General features: G+C 36.7%; 1 protein-coding gene across 1 annotated transcript in view; it reads left to right on the top strand.

Moving 5' to 3' along the window:
• Window positions 1–23,685, top strand: part of LOC149085734 (uncharacterized) — a 58,298-nt gene extending 34,613 nt beyond the window's left edge. Inside the window, exons 10-17 of the mRNA XM_089232127.1 lie at window positions 1,383–1,441; window positions 3,932–4,104; window positions 5,336–5,624; window positions 6,381–6,486; window positions 8,400–8,770; window positions 13,784–13,848; window positions 16,837–16,948; window positions 21,025–23,685. Coding sequence (XP_089088253.1) covers window positions 1,383–1,441; window positions 3,932–4,104; window positions 5,336–5,624; window positions 6,381–6,486; window positions 8,400–8,770; window positions 13,784–13,848; window positions 16,837–16,948; window positions 21,025–21,338 — 1,489 coding nt within the window. The 3' untranslated portion in view covers window positions 21,339–23,685. The remainder of the gene's footprint in view (window positions 1–1,382; window positions 1,442–3,931; window positions 4,105–5,335; window positions 5,625–6,380; window positions 6,487–8,399; window positions 8,771–13,783; window positions 13,849–16,836; window positions 16,949–21,024) is intronic.
• The last annotated feature ends 189 nt before the right edge of the window (window positions 23,686–23,874 follow it).

Genomic DNA, 23,874 nt, shown 5'->3' on the forward strand with positions numbered 1-23,874 from the left:
TTTAACAGTTTAGTACTTCTAGATTGCATTTCTGGACTTAAGTCAGAATTGTTGAAAATTGACTGACACCACTATGACTTTATTACACACCTCAATTAATACTGTAAGTTTTTGCTGAATGAGATTATCTATGGCCTTGCATGAAAAATTTGAAAGAGGTGACCAAAATCAGTAAGTTTTGGGTATGTAACACATCTGTATTCAAGAAAGTTGAATTTTTGTAAAAGATGTCCCATCTTTCTGAAAGGAGCTATACTAGTGGAAACGTTTAACTGCATATGGCCCTGGTTCTGATTCAAAGAATCGGCACAAAAGTACACAGTAAGAGAGAAATAAATTCCATAGAGATTTTAAGTTTAACAAAATTAGTTTATTAACAATTTTAAACAAATTATTGAGATAACAATTAAAAAAATAACGTAAAAATCAAAAAGGCTTCTCATACTGACTGCAACAGTCCACTTGTTAGTCTTGATGGTCATTATTACACACTGGCTTAGCAATAGTTGAAGAATGACTATACTTGGATCACATGAGGTGTGATGTCATCAACTGGATGAGAGCGAGCAAAAGCCACACGATCTCACAACGTGGCTCAGCATGACAGGTGGCTGTGGCAAAACAGGAAACCAGTAGGCCTGACAGCAGGAGCCGGGATGATGATCAGCAACAAGTAGGTCAGTGGGTGATTAGAACCATGGCATGAAGAGTATGAGAAGACATGACGATTCGGAACCAGCCACCGATGTGTGCCTAGTACAAGTGAAGATTGGTTGTTTACTTTTTAATCTGCATTTTACCAGGCATGAAGCTTTCCAAAAGCCGATCAGCAAATCATGTTAGTAGTAGAGGACGAATGAATGCAGGTATTTATACCTGAAATAACAAGTACAGCACAATCCATTTCTAGGGACCGACGATCTTAGAAAAAGCATATTAAAATATGACTGATAGGAAACCAGTAAAACTAATTTGCATTTTCAAACAATTATATTGAGTTTTATTGAAATTTCACAAAACTAAAATAACAACAACAACAATCAAAATGGTGACGTGATCAAGATCCCATACTGCTAATTTTCACTCTATACGTAGTGAGATTATAACTGCTTGCAACAGTGCGTGCGGTGTAATAAAAGGTAAGAGGACATATATGACAAATTCTATTATGAAAATACACAAATGCAAATACATAATATGTTCAAAAAATTAAAGGATAGGGGGATTTGACAAATTCCACAGAGGTTCCCAAGTATTGTTACATAGTACCGATACTATGGCTCACAATCTTTTCTTTTAAAACTTTTGTGTGATTTTTTTTTATAAATCTGTACACTCATGTTTGTTAGATGAATGGTTTTTGATTCTGATACATATTTCAGTACAAAGACATTGCTATCTCGTCTTGCAGTTGCATTGAAAAAATGCAAAGAAAAACTGGGTGAGTTTATTTGAATGATTTAAAGTGTTTCTCTCATGTACGTGAACAAAGAAAATTAATATAATTCTCTTGAGTTATATTAAGCCATAATTCAAGACTTGGAATGAAACCAGATGTTTTGCCTGTGATAGATAGTATAGTAAAACCAAATTTTAGTAAAACCAATTTAAAAGTTTCTTTACGGTCACCTCTCAGATGTGGTGAACCACTTTTTTAGGCCAAATAAAAGTCTCGGCAAAATGCCTATTTAAATAACATATTTTGAACCCCCTGTGAACAAAGAAAATTAATATAATTCTCTTGAGTTATATTAAGCCATAATTCAAGACTTGGAATGAAACCAGATGTTTTGCCTGTGATAGATAGTATAGTAAAACCAAATTTTAGTAAAACCAATTTAAAAGTTTCTTTACGGTCACCTCTCAGATGTGGTGAACCACTTTTTTAGGCCAAATAAAAGTCTCGGCAAAATGCCTATTTAAATAACATATTTTGAACCCCCTGTTTAACAGTCACCCTCAGATACGGTGACACACACCATTTTCATCATTCGTTGCATTAGACAAAGACCCCTGTACGAACACTGATAGTTGAAATTTTGTTTCGAATTATGCTCACTAGATGGCAGCAAAAGTTTAATTACTTGATCAACTTTTTTATATTTGACTACTTTTGAATGAAATTTTGGCTGGAAGTTTGTTAATGTTTGTCACCTGTGATATCTGTTTAGAATCTGAAATCATGTGTTGCTGATTGTTCTTCTATATTTTACATTATTCCCCGCTGTTTAATATGACCAGCTCTAGTATACTCTCTATCACTAAGTGAAAAAAAATGATGTCTCAAATACAGTGAAAAACGTAAAATTGAGTTTGTGCTCTTGCAAATGAATTCAATGCATTGATTAAATACATTTTCCTGTAAACGTAATGACGGGAAGGCATTGGATTTGGTCTTTCAACTTAACATACATTTTTAGTGTTGAAATACTCAGCAAAACCCACCACAATGTGATTGATCAGTTTTTCTAAAAGATGTTAATTCATTTTGTAAACTTTGTATAATATTTCTTTTGTAATTTTAATTTCGTATCTATGCAATAATTGTGTATATTCATGACTTTAAACGCATCTCATATTGTCAGAATTTCATTCATATTCAAATAAAGAACCATGTCAGTTATTGCTAATACTAAAAAATACAATTAATACAGGACCCTTCCCCCCTCTGATATGGTCACCCCTCTTTTACGGCCGAATTTTTCTGTCCTGCGAGTGTCCGCAAAAGAGGGGTTTTACTGTAGTAAATCAGCAAAGGTAAGAAAGGAATTTTTTTCTTTCAATTGGAGTTTTGGTGTTTCTCTCTTTGAACTTATGCAATGTAAGAATGACTGCACGGAAATAAAAAAGACAGTCATCTTATCTTAAAAGAAAAGCAAATCACATGTTTCATAACAGTATAAGCTTCAAAAAATAAGTCAGCCAAATGCACCAAGACTATTGAACATTCTACAGCCATCTACTACTACTAAACCAGACATGCACCTCGTCCATATTCCTCTGCGGAACCTCTAACGAATTGGTACATGTTGGAATGTGGGTGTATGTATAGTGAACCTTCCGTGAAGTTTGTTTCTATGTAATGCTTGTTATGTGTAGTGCTGCCATCTGCAATTTTTTTTAAACTATGAGTTTTTTTCCTCAACTCATAGAGCGTGAAGTGTAATGAATGAATAATTATAACATTATAGGCCTGTTGCTCTCTGCGGCGAGACTTTTTAACGGGGAGATCGGCTCACATTTGCACCCCAAAGTTGGGAACCGCAGAAAACCAATTTTAGCCGATCACCACTGCGACGGTGGGGTTCCTGTCACTTCAGATGCAAGTCTGTCACTATGACCACTCAACCACCACAGCGGCTTCTACAGCCATCTGGAATTAATGGAATAATTTTCAGAATTATATGAAATTATTCATTTTTCCTTATTGTTCGTAAAAGTATCAATTTATCTGTGGCATAGGCGGAGATAGACTTGGAAGTCTTGGGGGGGGCACGGTCATTATTGCTGGGGGGGCAAGATGATGACGATGTCATGCCCCCCTCCCCGGTATCTACGCCCATGATCTGTGGTGTTTCAGATCAATGGGACATTCAAAATTTTCAGAAGAAATCCATGCCTTTTAGTTTATTTTGCATATGAAAAATGGAGCTGCCTATTTTTCATATAAATGGGGCATATGGTCATCTTAATAGCATCTGCAATTTTTTTTACTTATCAGTTGGCTTATCAGAATCCCTGGGTCCCGATGATTAAAACGTGTGCACTACATCTTAAAATCTTTGAGTTTTTTTATTAGCTTAAGTGAAAATGTTCAAAACTTTCTATGGAAATTAATATAAACTTTATTTGATTGGAAATGAATAATTAACTTGTAATGTCATCAGTGCATAGTCTATACAATGTCCACTTTCATGTCTTGGCATTTTAGGTGGAGATGTGTCTTCTGAATCTTCTAGAAAGTCTTTCGTATTTTCACCTGTTCAAGAATGTTCTGCTGATGTTCATGATACCAATTGGAATGAAAGTATCTACAAAGAACAACCAGAAAAACTCCATGAAAACGAAGCAAAATTGACTGCTGCTGCTGCTCCTGTAGAAAAGGTAAGGATTTCATAAGGTTACATTTACTGTATTATATTGCATGCTAATGATGAAGCCAGAAATTATTCTATTACAGTAGACTCTTGATAATCTGGCCCATCCAGTATTTTTAGGCGGGTTTTCTTTAAGCTTAGAAGAGGAAAACATGTTACTTCATGACTGTACGCAGAAGTTTATGTTCTTTAAGTGGTCTTTTTCAATTAATTTCCGCTAATCCAACAATTTCGCTAATCCAGCACACCCGGGTCTGCTATGTGCCAGATTAGCTAGAGTCTACTGTATTACACATAGAAAATACTGTAGCATGTATATTTTGTTGTTGTACAGTGGTTAATCTGGTATTAGAACAAAATGTAATTTGTATGTGTTAATCGATGACTCCAAAATACCCTTTTTAATGCTTCTGAAAGGCAAAAGGGAATCTCTCAAGCGTTAAATTATTACAGCTAATGAAAAGTTGAATGCAAACTAATATTATTTGTTTGTAATTTGAGTAATTCAAACTTGTTTTGAGTAGACAGCAGTTGTCTCCAATAGCTAAAAAGAATGAGGCCAAAAAAAAAAAACAAGAAACAATGATTGTTTGTAGGAAGCATAAATTTTGTTGCATTACTTGTAGTCAAGACCTCTATTGAAGAGGACTTGGAATTCCCTCCATCACCCACCTATATAATGTTGAAGGATAAGTTCTCTGCCCTTCACTCTGGTCCTATGCTTGGAACACCGAATCTGCCTGCTTACCACCTCCTCTTCCTAGTTGTGGGCCTTTACTCTGTAAACCAGTTTGTCATGACACACTGGTGGTTTTACTGTCCCTAATTTTTTAAATGATTTGTAAAAAGTGAATACTTTGGATCACCTGAAGCTCAGTTAATCGAGGCTCGGATAATCAGGGCCCTACTGTAAATCTATATCTTTTTATAAATTCATTCATTTTTTATTTTGAATGATGTACAGTAAAACCTCTTTTGCGAACACCGGTGGGACAAAAAAACCATCTGTAAAAGAGGGGTGACCATTAATCAGAGGGTTGAAAAGCATACTTTTATCATACAAGGGAAAATTATTATTTGACCATAAAAGAGGGGGTGGCACATCTGAGGGGTGTCTATTAAGTTATAATGATGGCTCAGTTCATGTGACTAGAGAAGCGCTGAACTTCTTACATTTTTCTGATTTGCATGGTACTTTCTCGGCTGTTTAAAAAAACTGAATAATTTTCATTTCATAGGTAGATGCTATGATCCAAGTCCAAGAAGAAACTTTAAACAAAGAAATGCAAGATGTAGGTGTATCTGTCAAGTTATGTGACACAGGTGCGACTGCAAATACTCATGAAGCAAGTCTGTCATTAAATTATGCTGATATGTCTGTTCAGACAGATTTGATGGGATTGTTGTCTTGTGATATTGTGGTCAGAGAATCTTCTTTGCATTCACCAAATTGTTCTTGCGCTCATTGTTTGCCACCTTCTGGAATTCGAAGTTCGACTCCATTTGATGCTGTCAGAGCTGAAGAAGGTGATAACCTTGTTTTTATCTTTCTTTCTATTAGCATTATTTTTGTAAACCTTAGATGACACTTTTAAAATAGTTTCTGTAATTTTGATGTTTTTTATCATTATTATTGGCAGGGTCTGAGCTATGAATAAAATCCATAATTACATCTTATAATAAAATCTATGCAAAAAGGGGCAAATTGCTTCATACTGCATGATTGAATGTACCTTACTGTGTGATCCGGATTTGAATTCTTTCTTGAAAATATATTTCTTTGGGTGAAAACATCCAGCATGGGGTTGAAAAAATGCATGCCTAGTCAAAATTTTTACATGCCTTTGGCTTGTTGGGCAATAGATTTCTCTAGCCCTGGTGAAAAGAGACATTCAACTTTTTCTTTATAATGTAAACAGACTTTTCTTTCTGAATTTGCTTTGGCATGATGTTCAAAAAAAAAAGTATTTTCTTTATACATTGGTCTTATAAAAAATTAAAATCGTGTCACACTCCCGCTACTGCCGCTACCTGGAGGCCATTTGCTGAAGTTAGGGGAGGCTATTGAATATCTACTTTATTGTGCCATGGCGCAGTGTGTAAATAAGGAAGAAATGGTCGTGTCTTGTGTGGTGTATGCGGATGGCACACTAGCCCAGTTTGCGAGGTTCAATTTCCTGTAGACTTTTCTGTCCAAGTTCCCCGTGGCATGATGTCTAGAGAAAAGCCTTCCTTCATAAACAGTATAATAGCTTTCTAAAATTATGTTTTTCTTATATTTAGATCATGAGAAAATTGCAGAATTTACTGTCGAGAGGAATGTGGACTATATCCACAAAGTTGATGTTAGTGTGGAAACAGTTGGCTGCAATATGGCTGATTTACAAGGGTAATTACTTTCTACAAATGTGATAATTATTTTCATGAACACAAAAAAAAATATACAGATCTGTTTGCTTAGCATATTATTTATACAAGAATACATTCAGTTTTTTGAACTTCTTTTCAATATCCTTCCTCAAGACTAGAACAGGGGTTCTTAACCTTTTTCAGCTGCAAACCAAAATCACCAACATTACCAACTTTGCGACCTATGGCTCTATTTTGGATATAAAAATTCTTGATAAACATTACTTATTAATTTATTTCTTTTAAACAAAATGTTTGGTTTGATATAAGACCCATCTCCGAAGCCCTTTGTACCCAAGTAGTTACAACCCATAGGTTAAGAACCTCTGGATTAGAGAAACATATTGTTATAGATTGAATATACATGGTGTTCTGCTAATGAACCGACAAACTCAGAGGGTTGTTAGTAGACGTCAAGAGAAACAAAAATTGCAATGGAACGTGGTGTTGCAAACCACATTGAGAGGGTGAAAATAGCAAAGAACACATACAGGCTCTGAATCCAGAGGAGACGAAAGGTGGACGTCAGTTGATCACTGAATGTATGGGTTTACTCGCCATATCTGACGTAAACAGCATCATGAAACTCATGCACTGGGGTAGGATCATAGGCTGCAGACGACGAAACGGTCATCCAAAACATACCTGGTATCTTCTAGCACGTCCGGAAATCATTTTTACGTCATTGCACAGTCTTCAATGTGATCATTTATTACAAAATGAGCAGAGTAAGAAATTGAGCATGTCATGCTATCAGATATTTTTCAACATGATCAGTCATTTACTTGGAGAATTGAGAGAGAGAGTTTTTCACATGAAACCACTAATCGTTTTCTTTACTATAGTTTGTCATCAGAAATTGTTTGTGAATCTTGTCACAACTTTATCTCTCAAAATGCTCTATCTCTTTGAAATTTCAGGAATCGTGAATTTAAACTGTCACTTTTTTGTGGAAATTTTCCACCATATGGTTTAGTAAAGACCTTGCTCCAGCTGTATGTGTGTGTGTATATATATTATATATATATACACATATATATATATATATATATTTTTTTTTTTTTTTTTTTTTTTGTTTTGGGTCTCTTATTCGTGTTGTAAAGCATATAAATTCTTTACATTCATTTTTTTAGTCAACTACAGTAACACTCAAATGCTGCATTAGCATTTCTATGGATGTAAAGGTTTGTATTTTTTTCCATCTGCCTTGTATTCATTTTTTTTCAAATGCAGTAATTTTCCTTGATTATACAAGGTGCTTTTCATAAATTGATTTCCAAAATTATTAGCAGTAAAATGATGTGAAACAATTTTCATTGCAACAAACTGGTTCGCAGAATACTTACACTAGCATTTCAAAAATAGTTGGTATTATGCCTCAGGGAAACTTACTGGTGGTAGCTACAGATATGGCATAATATCCTATGGGTTGACTTGTTGTTAGAAGAAGGAGGAGAAATCAGGCAAATATGTTTAAATTTGTATGAGACAATATTGAACCAGTTACTCACAAGCATCACAGTGCTCCCCTGAAGCATTTAAGAGCGCTGGATGACGGAAGACACTGAAAGCCTATTTTTAAAAGCACTGTTAATCAATCTAATCCATAATAAATCTCCATTCTAATCTCCTTACATTAACAATAAATTGTATAGTAAGACTTTGTTATAATGTTCATCACATTTAACATCTTTATCCCGACAATGTCAGTTTTTAAAAGTCCTTTCTAGCATAATTAACAAGTTGCACACTTACTCGTTATTAAATCACCTTGCTTATAAAGTCATTTTTATTCTTTCCTCATGGGTGGCATATCGAGGTCTGACTGTAATACAGTATTAATTTTAATGCATATTTTTGGTGCATTCATTGAAATATGTACATATTCATCAGGTTTGTTTGTGAAATAGCTGATAAAGGGACTCAAGTAGATCCACAAATTCTCCAGCCAGAGCTCCAAAGTATTTCAAATGAAAAAGAAGAAAATATTAAGACTTCCCGTTCTACAATGACAGTGGCTGCTCAAAAGTGTGAAATTGGTGTACAGAGTGAGCTTATAATATGTGTTGAAACAGAGGAACATATTAATAAATCACATGAAAAAATGGATGTTGGGATTCAGTCTGATCCTGTCAAAGCAAGCACAAGCAGCATCAACACAAGCTTAAGCCAATCAAGTAAAATCATCGAGAAAGAGTTTCCTGAATGTATGTCTGATGGAGAAATCAATTTGCCCTTGAACTTGAAGCTTTTGTTTTTGATTGGTATGTATGTCCCCTATTAATACTGAGAAAAAGAAAAATGTTTTGTTCAGAAAATATAGACATTTGTTTTATACTTTCAAGTTCTTCAGTTTACCTTTAGATGGACAGAGCCTGGGTTTCTCACGGTTTCTCCAGTTTACCTTTAGATGAACTTCTTTGCCTGACTGTAAAGCAATTTTCTGGTCCATGGAGCAAGGTTAGAATACTAGGGTATTTGGCCTCAAAACTGCATTCAAAATCCATCTGTAAACTATAAGTTTTACTCTCTTTAATTAGCCTTTGTATGCATGGAATGGACAAAGTGAAGTGAAATAAGATGAAACTTAATAAGGATAATTAGTGAATGGTTTGACATGCACACTCTCCAATCTAATCTTCAAAAAAACCTAAAACAAATTGGCTTTTGGTTATCTAAGAAGTACACTATCTACCAATAAGTATTTGGACACCTGTGATAGAAAAGAAAAACTAACTTTATTCAAAATCAATAGTTGGTAGAGCCAAGGGCGTAGCGAGGGGGGGGGGGGATTTGGGGGTATGGTCCCCCACCCCCCTCGAAATGTGAGAAAATGACAGAAAAAAGGGAAAAAGATGGCCAAATCCATTGTTCTGTCACTTTGGTCCCCCCCCCCCCCCCGAACGAAATTTCTGGCTACGCCCCTGGGTAGAGCCTCCACAAGAGGCAATTACAGCGTGAACCCTCCGGGGCATACTTTCCACAAGTCCTTGTGTGATGGCTAGTGGTATTTTCTTCCACTCGGCTTGGAGAAGACATGTCAGTTCCTTCACCGATTTTGGACGGGTAGGGCACCCCTTAATTCGGCGATCTAACTCGTCCCAGAGGTTCTCGATAGGGTTCAGGTCTGGGCTCTGGGCAGGCCAGTCCATTCGATGAACCCGATTGGCACCATACCAAGCCTTGGTTAACCTCGCAGTATGGCAGCTGGCATTGTCGTCCTGGAAGTAACAGGGGTCCACCCCGTAAAACTGCCACAACGTAGGAAGCTCATTGTCATCCAAAATAGTGCAGTAGGAATCGGCATTGATCTTACCATGAATGGGGACCAAGGGTCCCAGTCCATACCAGGAGAAACACCCCCAGACCATAATTCCACCTCCGCCGAACTTGACTGTTGGCACAATGCATTCTGGCAGGAGACGTTCTCCAGGCAGATGCCAGACCCTGCCATCCGAACGGTAGAGGGTGAACCTTGATTCGTCGCTCCAAAGAACCCTTTTCCACTGATCTACGGTCCAATTTCGATGTGCTTTGCACCACATTAACCGAGCAATGCGGTTGGACTTTGTGATCAAAGGCTTATGGGCAGCAGCACGACCATGAAAACCAATCAGATGTGCTTCCTTACGGATGGTATTCATTGAAACAATACTCCCGGATACCTGTTGAAACTCCTCGCGGATGAGGGCCATCGGTTGGGTGCGGCTCTTCCGAATTTCTCTGGACAGCACCCGTCGGTCTCTATCTCCCAGTTTCGTTGGTCTGCCGACTCGGGGCAAATTCCGACAATCACAGCTCACCTTCCACTTCATAATCACATAGGCCACTGTCGATTTTGGGTACTTCAGCTCGCTAGATATGTCCCTTAAGGATCGGTCATTTTTGTGATACCTGATAATTATACCTTTCTCGAAATCAGAGAGCTACAAACTACGCGGCATCTTGCATGCGACTAATGCCGATGTTGTTTCCTACACTATATATACCGGCGGAGGGCGTGACGTATCTCAGGACCACAGATATCGTCATTTGCATAGGTGTCCAAATACTTACTGGTAGATAGTGTAAACGTTGTTTTGCAAATATGTGCGATAAATATTCATATTACAGTGAAACCTTTCTGCAATGATAAATCCCTCTACAACAAAATTTTTCGAGATTTTGAAACTGCTGCAATGATATTTTTGCTCAAAATCATCTTCAATATATTTTCAGATTGCTTACCTTTATTTTCCCCCCACCTTCTTTTTGTTCTTTCGAGGATGATTGATAACATGGGCATTTTGCACAATCTACCCTCCGAAAGTATTAATGAAGTTGCTGTGAAGCTGTTTTCTGTGTAGTACACAAACCTGTTGCGTGGTAAACTACTTTATTGGGTGAAACAACTAAATTTTATTAATCAACAAATCAATTGCAATTTTTTGCTGCGAATAAACATTCACAAATGCATTTTATAGTGGTGTTAGCAATGCCAATTCAGAAGAGTTGCCACCAACAGCATAAATTCTGTAGCGCCTGATGAGATAATGCTAACTTGATATAACTCCTCTACAACAATATTTTTTCTGCGTCCTCAGAGTATAGTTATATGAAGGTTTCACTGTAACTATAATCTTAGTTATCATGAGTTACAAAAATAATCTTAATCCCTGATTTCAGTGAAGAATGAAACTAAATAGGCTTCATTCAAAATATGTACGGGAAAAAACAAAACATTTTTATACAAAAAGTCAGGATGGCCAAAATTAGGGGGGAAGACTGGAATGTCCCATTAATTATGGATCCAGTACACGACCTATACGTACTGGTTTCTGGACCACAAAAGGTAGCAGTATCACATATCTGGTCTGTGGACTGAAAAGGTTGTGCACCCCTGGTGTAAGACTTTTGCTTGTGTCATGTGGTTAAACTTACCATTACAGTGTATTTTACCCCCCCCCCCCACGTAGTCTAATCTGTACCCCTCCCCAAAAAGGTTTGATCTATATTAAGTTAGTATGCTGAGATAAGTTTGTGAACCTGACTTCCATGGATGATGTTTAGTGGACGAGAAAAAAAATATGTGAGACCAGGAGTAATAGTGTATAAAGGAATTTCTATTGGTAGACAAAAATGATCATAGTTGGTGAAAGTTTTCTATTAAAATTAGAAAAAAAATTGTGAAAAATGAATAAATTTTCAATTGTAGTGTAACGCTACAAACCCGTGGGTGGCTGGTGGAGAGGGACCAGCCCATTTAAATAAGTGCTTTAAAGTAAATTTTAATTATTAATTGAATACTCACCTAGTAAATATCAGAAGTCAGGTCATTTGGTGCTGGTCTAAGGTTATTGGATGTCGCTGTGCACGTCAATTCAGTGCTGTCTGTAAACACTCCCAAGACACTCAGCTGACCGTATGTGATGAAATGACGCCATCCCCCACTCAGAGGCGCCGACATGAAGAAAACATTTGGGGGTTTGAAAGTTGCTGGCTGCCCCATGTATATGGGACTCAAACACATACGCAGGAAAGAGAAGGTGTGCATTGCATTGTTATTTCAGACATTATTGGAGGGGGGGGGCTCAAATGATCTCAGCGCCCTAGGTTATGACGCCTATGTCCCCGTTGCTATTTCATCACGATTCCACAGCGATGAAAGAAATCTGGAATATATGCAAATCAGTAATGCAAGCGATGGTGATTGATCACCTCTTCAGTGTAAAAAACAGCGATAATGTTGTCTCTTCGCACTCTCTTGTAATTCACAAATTTTTGTGACGTTTACCACTTGTCGCAACTGGATCAAAAATAAGCATCACCAGCTAACACAACAAGAGTCGAAAATTAGAGCTCATAATAATTTAGATTTAATTTACATAAAAATTTTATTTAGTAATTTTACAAATTAAAAAAAAACCTTGATATTACCAAGTCGTTGGTCCATATATATTCAATGGGAGTCAGAGTTTAGCTGGATATTGAAATCAACTCGTCAGGAGCATGGAGGACTCCAGAGACATTCCAAACTATGACATCCTAACTCCCCAGGTGGAATTAACCAGTGAGTGGTGAAGTATGGCTGAATAAAAGTGCAAAGAGAAAGTGTTGTCGCTGTCTTTTTTACTGAAGAAGTAACCAATTTCGACCACCATCGATCACATCACTGATTTGCATATATTCCAGATTTCTTTCATCACCATGGAATTTCAATGTGGCAGCAGGGGGGCCCCGAGTGGCGCCATGGTAAGATGCTTGATTTCCACTATGAAGATTACCATCAAGGTCCATGGGTTCGAATCTGGGCATAGAATGTTAGAAGCAAGTTCTTTGCCTACTGAGCCTGGAGCGACCACCGATGGATGGAGCCTTGGTGTGCGGTAAAGTAGTGGGGATGACGTCATTTCACCTTAAACAGTCCATTGAGTATCTCGGGAGTGATGTTTACAGCTGCACCTTATCAATGTGTACCAACAACCTTAGGTTTACACCAAATGACCTGACTTGTGATATTTAGGTGAGAATTATTCAATTAATAACAAAAACTTATTTTAAAGCACTTATTGATAATGATGATGAGAATAATGATCAAGATGATGATGGTAATAAAGGAAATGAGGAACGTCTTGTGCAGGCAGATTATTGGGTTGGTCAAGATATTGAAAAAATACTAAATGCCGGGCCGCTGTGGTGGTCGAGTGGTTATAGTGACGGACTCGCGATGCGAGGATCCGGGTTCGAACCCCACAGTGGTGGTCGGCTGAAGTTGGTTTTCTGTGGTTCCCAACTTCAAGGCGCAAATGCGAGCCGATCTCCCCGTTAAAAAGTCTCGCCACAGAGAGCAACAGTCCTACAACGAAAAATCATTCAATCATAACACTTCACTCATAGTTTGAAAAACTGGTGGCAGATGGCAGCACTACACATAACAAGCATTACAGAGAAACAAAAAAAACTTCACGTCAGGTTTCACTACACGTACACGCACATTCCCGCATGTACCGATTCGTTGGGGGTTCCGCGGGGGGTTGTGGGCGGGGTGGATGTGTGGTGTAGCAGTAGTAGGTAGGGGAAAAAAGGGTTCGGGGATCCATGATGTTCTCAAGTCAGCCACCTCGTTGGGCAATTTGCCTGTTGTGGCGTTGTATTTGTATTTGTATTATTTAATTGCGCTTAACCTTCCACAAGTTTGTACCATTACAGAAGACAATAATAACATTGGTCATATTTGAAAAGACATTTTGCTTTATAGTTTGATTGAATTGAGCTTTTAAATTTTGTTGCATTTGCAGAAAATCATCTTCGTACTCGTGGCACTACATCGTCATCATCTGATTCTAATGAGAATATTGAAAGTGTAAGTTTTTTTTTTTTTTTTTTTTTTGTTCACTATTAGAGTCTTTATTGTAAAATACTGAAAAATACAGCAAAATCTCTTTATACTCTCATTCTTAGGGGGACCTTGAAAACTTAACAGTGTAAGTGGAGTGATGGTAAATGAATAAAGACTAATGCAGAAATCGCGAAAATCAGAAAAAAAAATATTGTTGTTTAAGGATGAAAAAAATTCAACAATTTTTGAGGCGATTTCTCCCAAGGTATTTTTTGGAAAGTAGCATATTTTGAGTCCTCACGAGTTTCAGCGAAATAAAAAGAGTTTTTTCTACCTGCTCACGTGATGAAGCTATTTTCTTTTTTCCACTTCCGATGCGTGACGGAGCATTTTGATGATCTAGTGAAGTGATGAGCAAACTATGGCCTGCCGGTTAGATGCAGCCCACTTAGAGGTTCTATCTGTCAGACAGACATGATCCAGGCTCTGTCCCTTCCGAGATATAAAGAGGTTCTATCTGGCCCACTGCAGATATAAAAAAAAAAGGGGGGGTAATTCATTTTTTGCAGATGGAAAATATAGTTGGGAAAATTTTTTAAATAGAAACTGAATTAAAAACTGTTGCATAAATTTAAATATGTCCTAATAAATATGCATAAAATTATTAAAATGTACTCAGGGCTCCCACTCGTCCTACTTTTTCTACTTTTTGGTAAAATGTCCTACTTTTGTTCTACTTTCTCGGTTTTGTCCTACTTTTTTACCAAATCCTATCGACAAAATTTGTGTAATTGATTTTAATTGAGCAGGAAACTATTTAGGACCCTTTCACACGGAGCGGATGCGGGTCCGGAAGAAGTTTTAACAATTGGAATATACTGCGCCTTTCAGACGAGCCGAAAAATCTCTGCGCCTAGGAAATGTTCATGCGGGTCCGGACGTCGTCCGCATGTGTCAAAACCTAAGTGCGGGCTCCGCATCCGCACATAGAAGTTTTGACAATAGGTTTATTCGGAGCTATTCACACGATGCGGATGCGGAGCGAATTCGTCCGCATCTTTGGCTACTTTTTGAAGGTGATTTTTCACAGAATTTTTTTAATTATTTGCCATAAATACCCTTAAAAACACCATATGATGGTTCCTGCTCATTAATACAATGTACCTACATACGTGTATCCCTTCGTTTCCTTCTGAGATTGAGATATAGCAACTTTAACTGCCTTTTGTCCATATTTCACAATTTTATATAATAAAACCTGCCAACAACGGCCACTGACGGGACCAAAATTATAAGCCGTTCTGTTCATTACGAATATTTAATTGACTACATACTTTAATAACTTTTAAATTTAATTTAAAAATTTCAATTTTTTTCTTTTTAAATTTTTAAAATTGTTTAAAAATATGAATATCTGAAATATTATTTTAAATATTTGTTATTTTTTTAAATTTTTAATCTGTTAATTTTTTTAAACTTTAAAAAAAATACTTTTATTAAACAACGTTATCCACGTACGGTGTTAACTCAGGGCCGGATTAAGACGTTTGAAGACTCTAGCGCTTGAATATTATTGGTGGTTCCCCGATACCTACAAGTTTATTTTACTCGATATTCAGTCTATAAACTTAAAAAAATTAAATTTTATATTTCAGAAGTGACTACCAACCCCTCCCTTTTTTTATACTTGCAAATTCTTTGATATTTGCTGAATTTTTTTTTTTTTTTTTTGGAACATCGAATGTTTTGGATGTTTTTGGATTGGATTTTTCGAACATTGGATGTGTTTTTGGAATTTTCTTTCATATTTTTCCGAAAAGACATATTTTTTCAAAATTTTTTGAAAATATTTCAAGATATTTTCTCCCATCGACTACTTGTGAGGATCAGAATGGAGGCATCTTTAGGCTCAATGATAAAAACCACCAAAGAATGCCTCTAGGCTGCCTATGGCCACTGAATCAGGGGTGAAGGAGAAAAATAATTACAAAAATTGCGAAAAAACAGTTTTTATGCACGAATTTTGAACTAAAGATGCGGGCGATTCGTCCGCATCTTCAGTGCTCGTTTGAAAGGGTATGCGGACCCGCATCCGCTCCGTGTGAAAGGGGCCTTATATATTGCCAAATATTACAAATGTTGGAGAATGCAATTAATAATTCTGCCAAAGCAGAAATTGTATCATTTTTAAGGTAATTTGGAGGGGGGGGGGGTGTATGTGGACCATTTGATTGATTAATATTTCATTTGCTTAGTTTGAGGGTTCAACAGTTCAACAAGTAGAGAAGTAATTAAACACTTTTACCTGGTTGAAAAATAATAATTTTGTATTTGCTACATCATAGTCTTGGACAGTAACTAACATTCATCACTCAAAATTATGGTGCACATTTTCTGTATAGGTCAAACAACAGTTTGCATAACAAAGCAGTTGGGTACATAGGCCTATTCTAGGTTTTGTGACTCTGATGAGACCCAATAGCATTCAATTGTATTTTTAGGGCATGCAGAGGCATAAACATTATTTACAATGCTCAGCAAAGAGCTAGAAATGAAAGTGCTTCATTTTCAAAAATGATTACACTGGCATTGAACACTAAAATTTGAACAAATCCTTTTAAAAAAGGGATGGACAACACACTAAAAGCATCTGGTCCACCTTAAGTTATTTATATCAGACCTTGTAATTTACAAATTTTGCACTGTACTTTTGGAAGTTGTCTCGAAAGAGTATGATTCTAAAAAAACATGTATCTTTATAATTCGCTGTGTGCATTGTCAAAGAGATTTGAATTCTCATCCAAAAATTTGTTATGTAGAAACAACTTTCAATATGTAGAGCAGAAGAGAAAAAAAGGAAGCTTTTTCTGAAGAATATTTTTTGCACTTCCCACTTTCTAAAATTATTATATATATTTCTCTGTGAGAAATGCAATTTATGGTACCAAGTAATATGTGTATGAGTGATGTAAATTTTCACGAAACTGTAATTTTCTAAAATTATTTACACAGGGAAATGAGAATATGCTGAGCGAAGGAGAAATTCCACCTTCATCGATACAGACTACAGAGATGGTGATGGTTAATCGCCCGCCAATCAATGAATTCTTTGTGCATGCGACTGGTCAGTAGAATACTTCACCAGCATATTATTTGGAATGATAATATTATTTTATTGTTGAATCTTAAATATGTCTTCGATAGTTTCCAGCCATCATTGTATTTTATATTGTTTTGAAATCTTATAGAAGGATAAATCAGATCAACCAGATAGATGACTACTAAAAAAAATAACCCGGTTTTTATCAGCTTCCTTCACTTTTCCATCCTTCCTGCAATTAAAAAAGGGCAGTCAGGTCTGAAATGTGCTATCATACTCTCTGCTTATTTAAAGGATCTTGTATGCAGAGGAAATCTTCTGATAAAATTTCAATCTCATTCAGAAATTAAATTTAAGTTCTATTTACACAAGGCATTTGCTGTCAAACTCTGTTATAACATCATGACATCAAAACTTTTTGTGGTGTTCAGAGGCTCGTTCTAAGTCAAGTTTGTTTGTAGTTGCCTGTAACAGTTATGATGACATATTACTTCATTGCTACATTATTGAGATGGGTTATCCTTCACCACTCTTCTGTTTTATGGATTGAATATTCAACTAATTAATTCAGTTTCATTGAATTTCTTGTCAACTATCTTCTAGTGCCACAACTAGGGAGTAGCAGGCATATCTAGTGCCTTGGGCGCCGGGCGCAAATTTCACCCTCTAATGCAGGGGTGTCAAAGAGGACCCATCATTTCAACTTTTTCCAGGGGGAGCAAAGAGCATATACTTAGTGTGTGTATACATATAGTAGGAACAAAAATCAAGAGATATGAAGATAAAGAATGAAAAAAAAAAAATAGCAGGGCGCGGTAGCCCGGTCGATAAGATTCTCGCCTAAAGTACCAAAGGATGTTTAGAGGTGTCGCGAGTTCGATACCCAGTTCGTCCTTGTCAGAAAACTTTCCTGACACAGGGGTACAACAAAAAACGGCGACTTGACCGCAGCAAAAATTGCTACCGCAGGGAGTCCCCCATCGAGGGGTTAGCGCACCAACCCCTCGACGAGTATAAAAAACAAGCCTGCCGTTCGAAATCGGCAATAAATTGTAGGTCCCGGTCTAATTAGCCCTCGTGTGCAGAAAATGACCGTGGTGTGACAAAAATGATCAAATGAAAAAAATAGCAAAACTATCTTTTCGAATGACAAAAGCACTAGTGCTGCTCACTTGTTCATTCGAAAATATATACTAAAAAGAGGTAATTATTTGAAAAAAATAAATGCAAGATGGAATTTTATGAGAGTGAAATAGAACCTATGCAATGGGTCATCATCAGGGGGAACCCCACGCAAGGTTTGAAAAGAGTAGGCGTTTCTGAAGGGTGGCTATGACTGATTGCATTAAAAATGCCAACCCTTGTTGCAATCAGGAATAGCCACCCTTCAGAAATGTCTATTATTTTCAAACCTTGCATGGGGTCCCCCCTGATGATGACCCATTGCATAGGTTCTATTTCACTCTCATAAAATTCTATCTTGCATTCATTTTTTTTCAAATAATTACCTTTTTAGTATATATTTTTGAATGAACAAGTGAGCAGTAATAGTGCTTTTGTCATTCGAAAAGATAGTTTTGCTATTTTTTCATTCTATAGCTTCATATCTCTTTATTTTTGTTCCTACTATATATATACATGCACTAAGTATATGTTCTTTGCTCTCCTCCCCCCCCCCCCTTAAAAAGTTGAGAAGTCACTCAAGGAAGTGTTCTTGGACCCATACTCTTTTAAATTTTTATCGATAAACTAGGTCAAGGCATTGTTAGTGAATTTGCGGATGACGTTAAATTCACGGGTGTGGTTGGGAATCAAAGTGATAGGGAGCTGCTCCAGGTCCACTTAAATAGGATTGCAACATGGGCAAATGAATGGATCATGACTTTCAGCATTGACAAGTGCATGATCGCTCATTTTGGTTTGAACAATTCACATTTCACTTACGGGCTAAATGGGAAACTATTTCGGATGCAACTAAGCTCACTGATTCAGTAATTCTCATTGATGAAGGGCTTAGGTTTTCTGAACATTGTTCCATGATGGTTAAAAAAAAAGCAAATAGAATGCTTGGTTTGATTCTTAAAAAGGTCTCTTCACATTCTCCCAAAGTCATTCGTCCACTTTTCCGAGACTTAGTTTGTTCTGGCTTGTAGTGTGCCATACGATTTTGGAGACCTTCCATTCAAAAAGATATACACTTGGTTGAAGGGGTGCATGAAAGAAGCCACTGGAGCACTTGCAGGTATGCAAGGCTTGAGGTATGAAGAAAGACTAGATTCATTGAATATGTTTTCTTTGGAACAACGTAGGTGTTGTGGAGATATGATTGAAGTATTTAAGATTTTCAAGGGGATCGATATGATTTATCATGAAATATTGTAAGCCGGTAGGGGGAAGGACATATGAAAATGAAAGAACTTTTTCCTGTCCCACATAACTGGTGCCATGTTCAATTGTTCCATTTTTTAAAATTATTTTAAAATGGGACTTCTTTTTTTCTCTTTAAGCTAAAATCCTGCTTTTCTTTACATTCAACCATTGTGAGGTGTTAGAATGAAACTCTCTCTCATGTGCATTACGCGAATTATGATCCTTTTCTAAATGGCAATACATTTCATATATCTTTGAGAAAGTTCCAAATGGTGCTCAACCTGGGAATTACCCCTCAATTTCTCAAAAACTGTTTTTATGAAAATTACCCGTAAAAGAATCCCCCATGACTTCCCCTATTCTATAAACGACTCTTTGATTTCTGAAGTTTCCCATTACAAATACCTGGGCATTATAATCTCTTCCGATCTCCGCTGGAACCTTCACATTGATTATATCTTTAATAAATGTCTCCAAAAACTCTTTTTTCCTTCACCGTAACCTAAAATACTCCACCCGTCATGTTCTTTACTTGTGCTACCAAACATATATTCTCCCTGCCCTCTCCTATGCCTGTGAAGCCTGGGATCTCCACACCCAAACCAACATAGACAAATTAGAATCTATCCTAAATAAGTCCACTCTTTTCATTTCTAACTGTTGGTGGTCTTCTGTCTCCATAACAGAACTCAAGCGACATCCAACCGCAATATCCAACCGCTCTCCTCTCTTCGACTTATCTCTCATTTAACTTTTCTTTACAAAATCCTCCATGGGTTTTTTAATATTGACACCTCCAATATTCTAATCAAACCTTCACATTTCTCTGTTAGACTCAATCATTCCCAAAAATTACAGCCCATCTTTGCCTCTTCAGATTGTCACAAATTTAGCTTCTTCCCAAGAACTATTATCGACTGGAACAACCTACCATTAAATATTGTAGATTGCACCACGATTTCCGAATTTTCTTTCGTACCATCAATCATCACTTTCGCCGTATATAAATTCTGCATCCTCTTGTATAGGCCTCTGCCAATCAATATTGAATAAATAAATAAATAAGTCTTTCAGAAAAGGAAATTTGAATGTAGTCAATTGAAAGAAACTGATCAAGAAAGTATTTTTTTGTCATACATTTGCCTTCATTACAGGAAAAGCTAGAGCAACTCCACATGTACATGGATCACAGCGAATACCACGGCTTTCCGATTATGACATAAAGTATGGAAAGGTTTGTCAACAACGGAGGAGGGAGGGGAGAACACCTTCTACCCTCCCACAGGGTCTTGCAGCCTGATAACAATAACTTAAAGGGAGAAAAATAAGTTTGGTTAGACCTAAACTTCAAAATGTGAAGAAAAAACTGTGGAAGGAAAAAAATTATAACATTACTGACGTAAACCAAAGCCCAGATAATTATAAACAAATTTTTTCTCATGTTATGATATCAGTCTATTCTGTTCTTTGTGAAAGTGATAGCGGTACTCGAATGATAACATTATCCATGATTGTAATGAGCGGCATATATTGTGCATGGATATAAAATGTAGCTAAATGAAACTATGCTGCCACTGTATTAACAGTCATTCAAACACTGCACAGATATAAAATTTGAATTTGGGACTATATATTAATGAAATAATACGTGGTCCCAAATTCAAATGAAATTCTGCATTTGGTATCTTGAACTTTTGTTTTTTTATCATGATTCTTATTTCTTCATTCAGATTCGTCGCTTGATTTCATTCCTGAGAAGCTCTCGTCTGATTCGTCATCTCCCGGTGCAGTTTTTGGAAGGACTGTTGCCTCTCCCATTATCAACCCTTCAATTTTAAAATCAAGCAGCGAGTTGTCTTCTTCCAGTTTCAGTGGTGGACAGATGTTGTCAGAAGGTGAGGTTGTCATCCCTTCTGGTGTGAGCAGCTCATCGATACAAAGTATCCATCAGCCACAGTCCACACTCAACTTGGAAAACTTTCATTGTAGCGAAGAGAATGTCATAAAAACTGCTCACTCCATGGAGGAAATCCAGGATTTGTAATACTGATGTGTCATTTGGCAATCATGTGACATATTGTGTGTGTGTGTGTGTGTGTGTGTATATGGTACAAAGTTTGTAATTGCCGGGAAATTTTACAGCTGCTTTTTGTTACTTGAGTTATAAATTACATTACCGCTTTGATTCAGATGCCAAGCTGAGTAATTTGGCAATTATCTCATCCGAAATAATAAACTACTATTGTGATATCACCTACAAAATTATAAACTACTGATTTATCATAATAAGTTTTATTATGGTGTGTATTATTATTGTAATATAAGAGTATTAGCCAAGCATGTGTGTAAATATTATAACTATCATGTTACAGTGAAACCTGCCTATAACGATATTGTAGGGACCTAGAAAAAATTGTTATACACAGGTTGTTGCAGACATTTTGCACATCCAGTGTTTATGTACGTATAATGTACGCATATTCTATGTAATAATATTTAGTACCAACTCATTTTATTGCTGTTATTGATTCATCTTACAAATACTTGCTTATATAAAAAAAATATTTAATAAAAAATAACTTGAAATTACTTAAATTTTTTTTAAGAGTTTCAAAATGAAAATTTGAGTTAAAATTTTGAAATTATTTTTAGCTTTTCTTCAAATGCCAATGTTTTCCGCTGTGTCATCATAGATTCAATTCTTGAACACATGAAAAATAAACTAAAAAGAAATGATATAAAGATACAAAAACAAATTAATTTAGCTCTTAAAACATCCTTTTTGATAAATTAAGAATCTGATAAAATGTAAGATGAAATGAGAAGACAAAAAACCATCAACAGCAAAACTCACGTGACTGGCAAGAGTAAAAAAAGGTAATTGCAGAAGCCACAAAAAAAATGTTGACAATTGTAGTTCTAACCCCCCTACCGCTTCAGCCATTTTGGCATGCAAGTTTACAACCAGTTTCCTCCATAGACAGTGACAATGCTTTACCTTTCAACCAGCTTTGGGTTTGACAGTGCCAACACCGCCTATAGATAGATATCTTATCTATAGAAGGTGTTGACTGACAGTGCCCATTCAAAGACAGAAGGCAAACCACCACCCCCTCCCCCACTTCCCCGATCCCTCTACAATCATTTCTTATTATTCATGTGCTGCAATTTATGTTATCTCACATTCTGGACTATGGGGTGTCGTTTTCCAAGATTTATAAAAAAGGGGGGGATATAATGTACTACCAGCTTTCTGAAGAGGTAAAATTATCGTTGTAGACAGGTACACATCTAAAAAGTAATCACCGCTATAGACAGGTTCAAAACACATTGAGTTAATAGGAATTCCACCAACACCAAAGAAAATACAGACAGTATCATTATACACAGGTTTCCACTGTAGTTATCAAAGTTATCTAAGAAGATAATCATATATTTTTATTCCCAACAAAAGTTTCCTAAAATAGCAAACTTTTTATGGTTGTTTTATTAAAGTTTTATTTTTCAAGAGCCTAACAGTATCAAATACAGTCATTTTTGATAAGCTTGTTGAAGTCCATAAAATTGTTTAAATTACACTCTCTTAGAACGTCCTCACACAGGGATACTGAAGTCTGACGACTGATAGAAAATTGTATCTAGGCGATCCAACTTGCTTATGTCTATGGTGCTCCTCACACGAGGATATTGGCGATGATATATCCTATGTGATTGAATCACTGATGACTTGCCATACTAATCACCCGCCACATCAGTAGCGCAGTCGACTAGCATGGCAAGTACTAATGGGAATTAGTTCTACATATTTTTATCTGTCGAGGTTGAGCAGTGAACATTTTCTTTAGAAATGCTCCCTTATGCACCCTCCATAAAATCTCTTGTGACTGGAATGCACATAATGTAAGTATAGGTCACGTGTGTGGGAGTGTATATGGGGAAAATAAACCACACTCTTCCAAGATAAACACGGTTTATTTTCATGTCTCGAACTGTGATAATAACAGCTCTGATCTGCCCAATTCCTCTAAATGATGGGTGACTACATGAATTTTTCTTACCTCAAGGTTATTTATAGTTACTCATAAAGGCTCAAACATTCTCTCATTACAGTGTCTCTATAATGTATGTTATTATTAATTCCATGTAATTCTGTTCTCATTCGGCATCAAGAATCAACTAATAGCTCGTGAATGACAAAGGCCAACCAGATGGCCATATGCATATAGAAACGTCCTCTCCACTTTTATGAATCTTGTATTGAGAAGTGGAGAGTACCGTACATGGTGGTGCATATGCATGGCCAACCAGATGGCCATATGCATATAGAAACGTCCTCTCCAGTTGTATGAATCTTGTATTGAGAAGTGGGGAAGGCACCGTACATGGACGGCGTCAACAATCAACTAATAGCTCATGAATGACAAAGGCCAACCATATGGCCATATGCATATAGAAACGCCCTCTCCACTTGTATGAATCTTGTATTGAGAAGTGGGGAGGACGTTTCTATATGCATATGGCCATCTGGTTGGCCTTTGTCATTCACGAGCTATTAGTTGATTGTTGACGCCGTCCATGTA

The sequence above is a fragment of the Pholcus phalangioides genome, unplaced genomic scaffold (assembly GCF_987345545.1).
Source record: "Pholcus phalangioides strain wild (caught in Gottingen) unplaced genomic scaffold, Ppha-v1.0 ptg000005l_1, whole genome shotgun sequence".
NCBI classification, from domain to species: Eukaryota; Metazoa; Arthropoda; class Arachnida; order Araneae; family Pholcidae; genus Pholcus; species Pholcus phalangioides.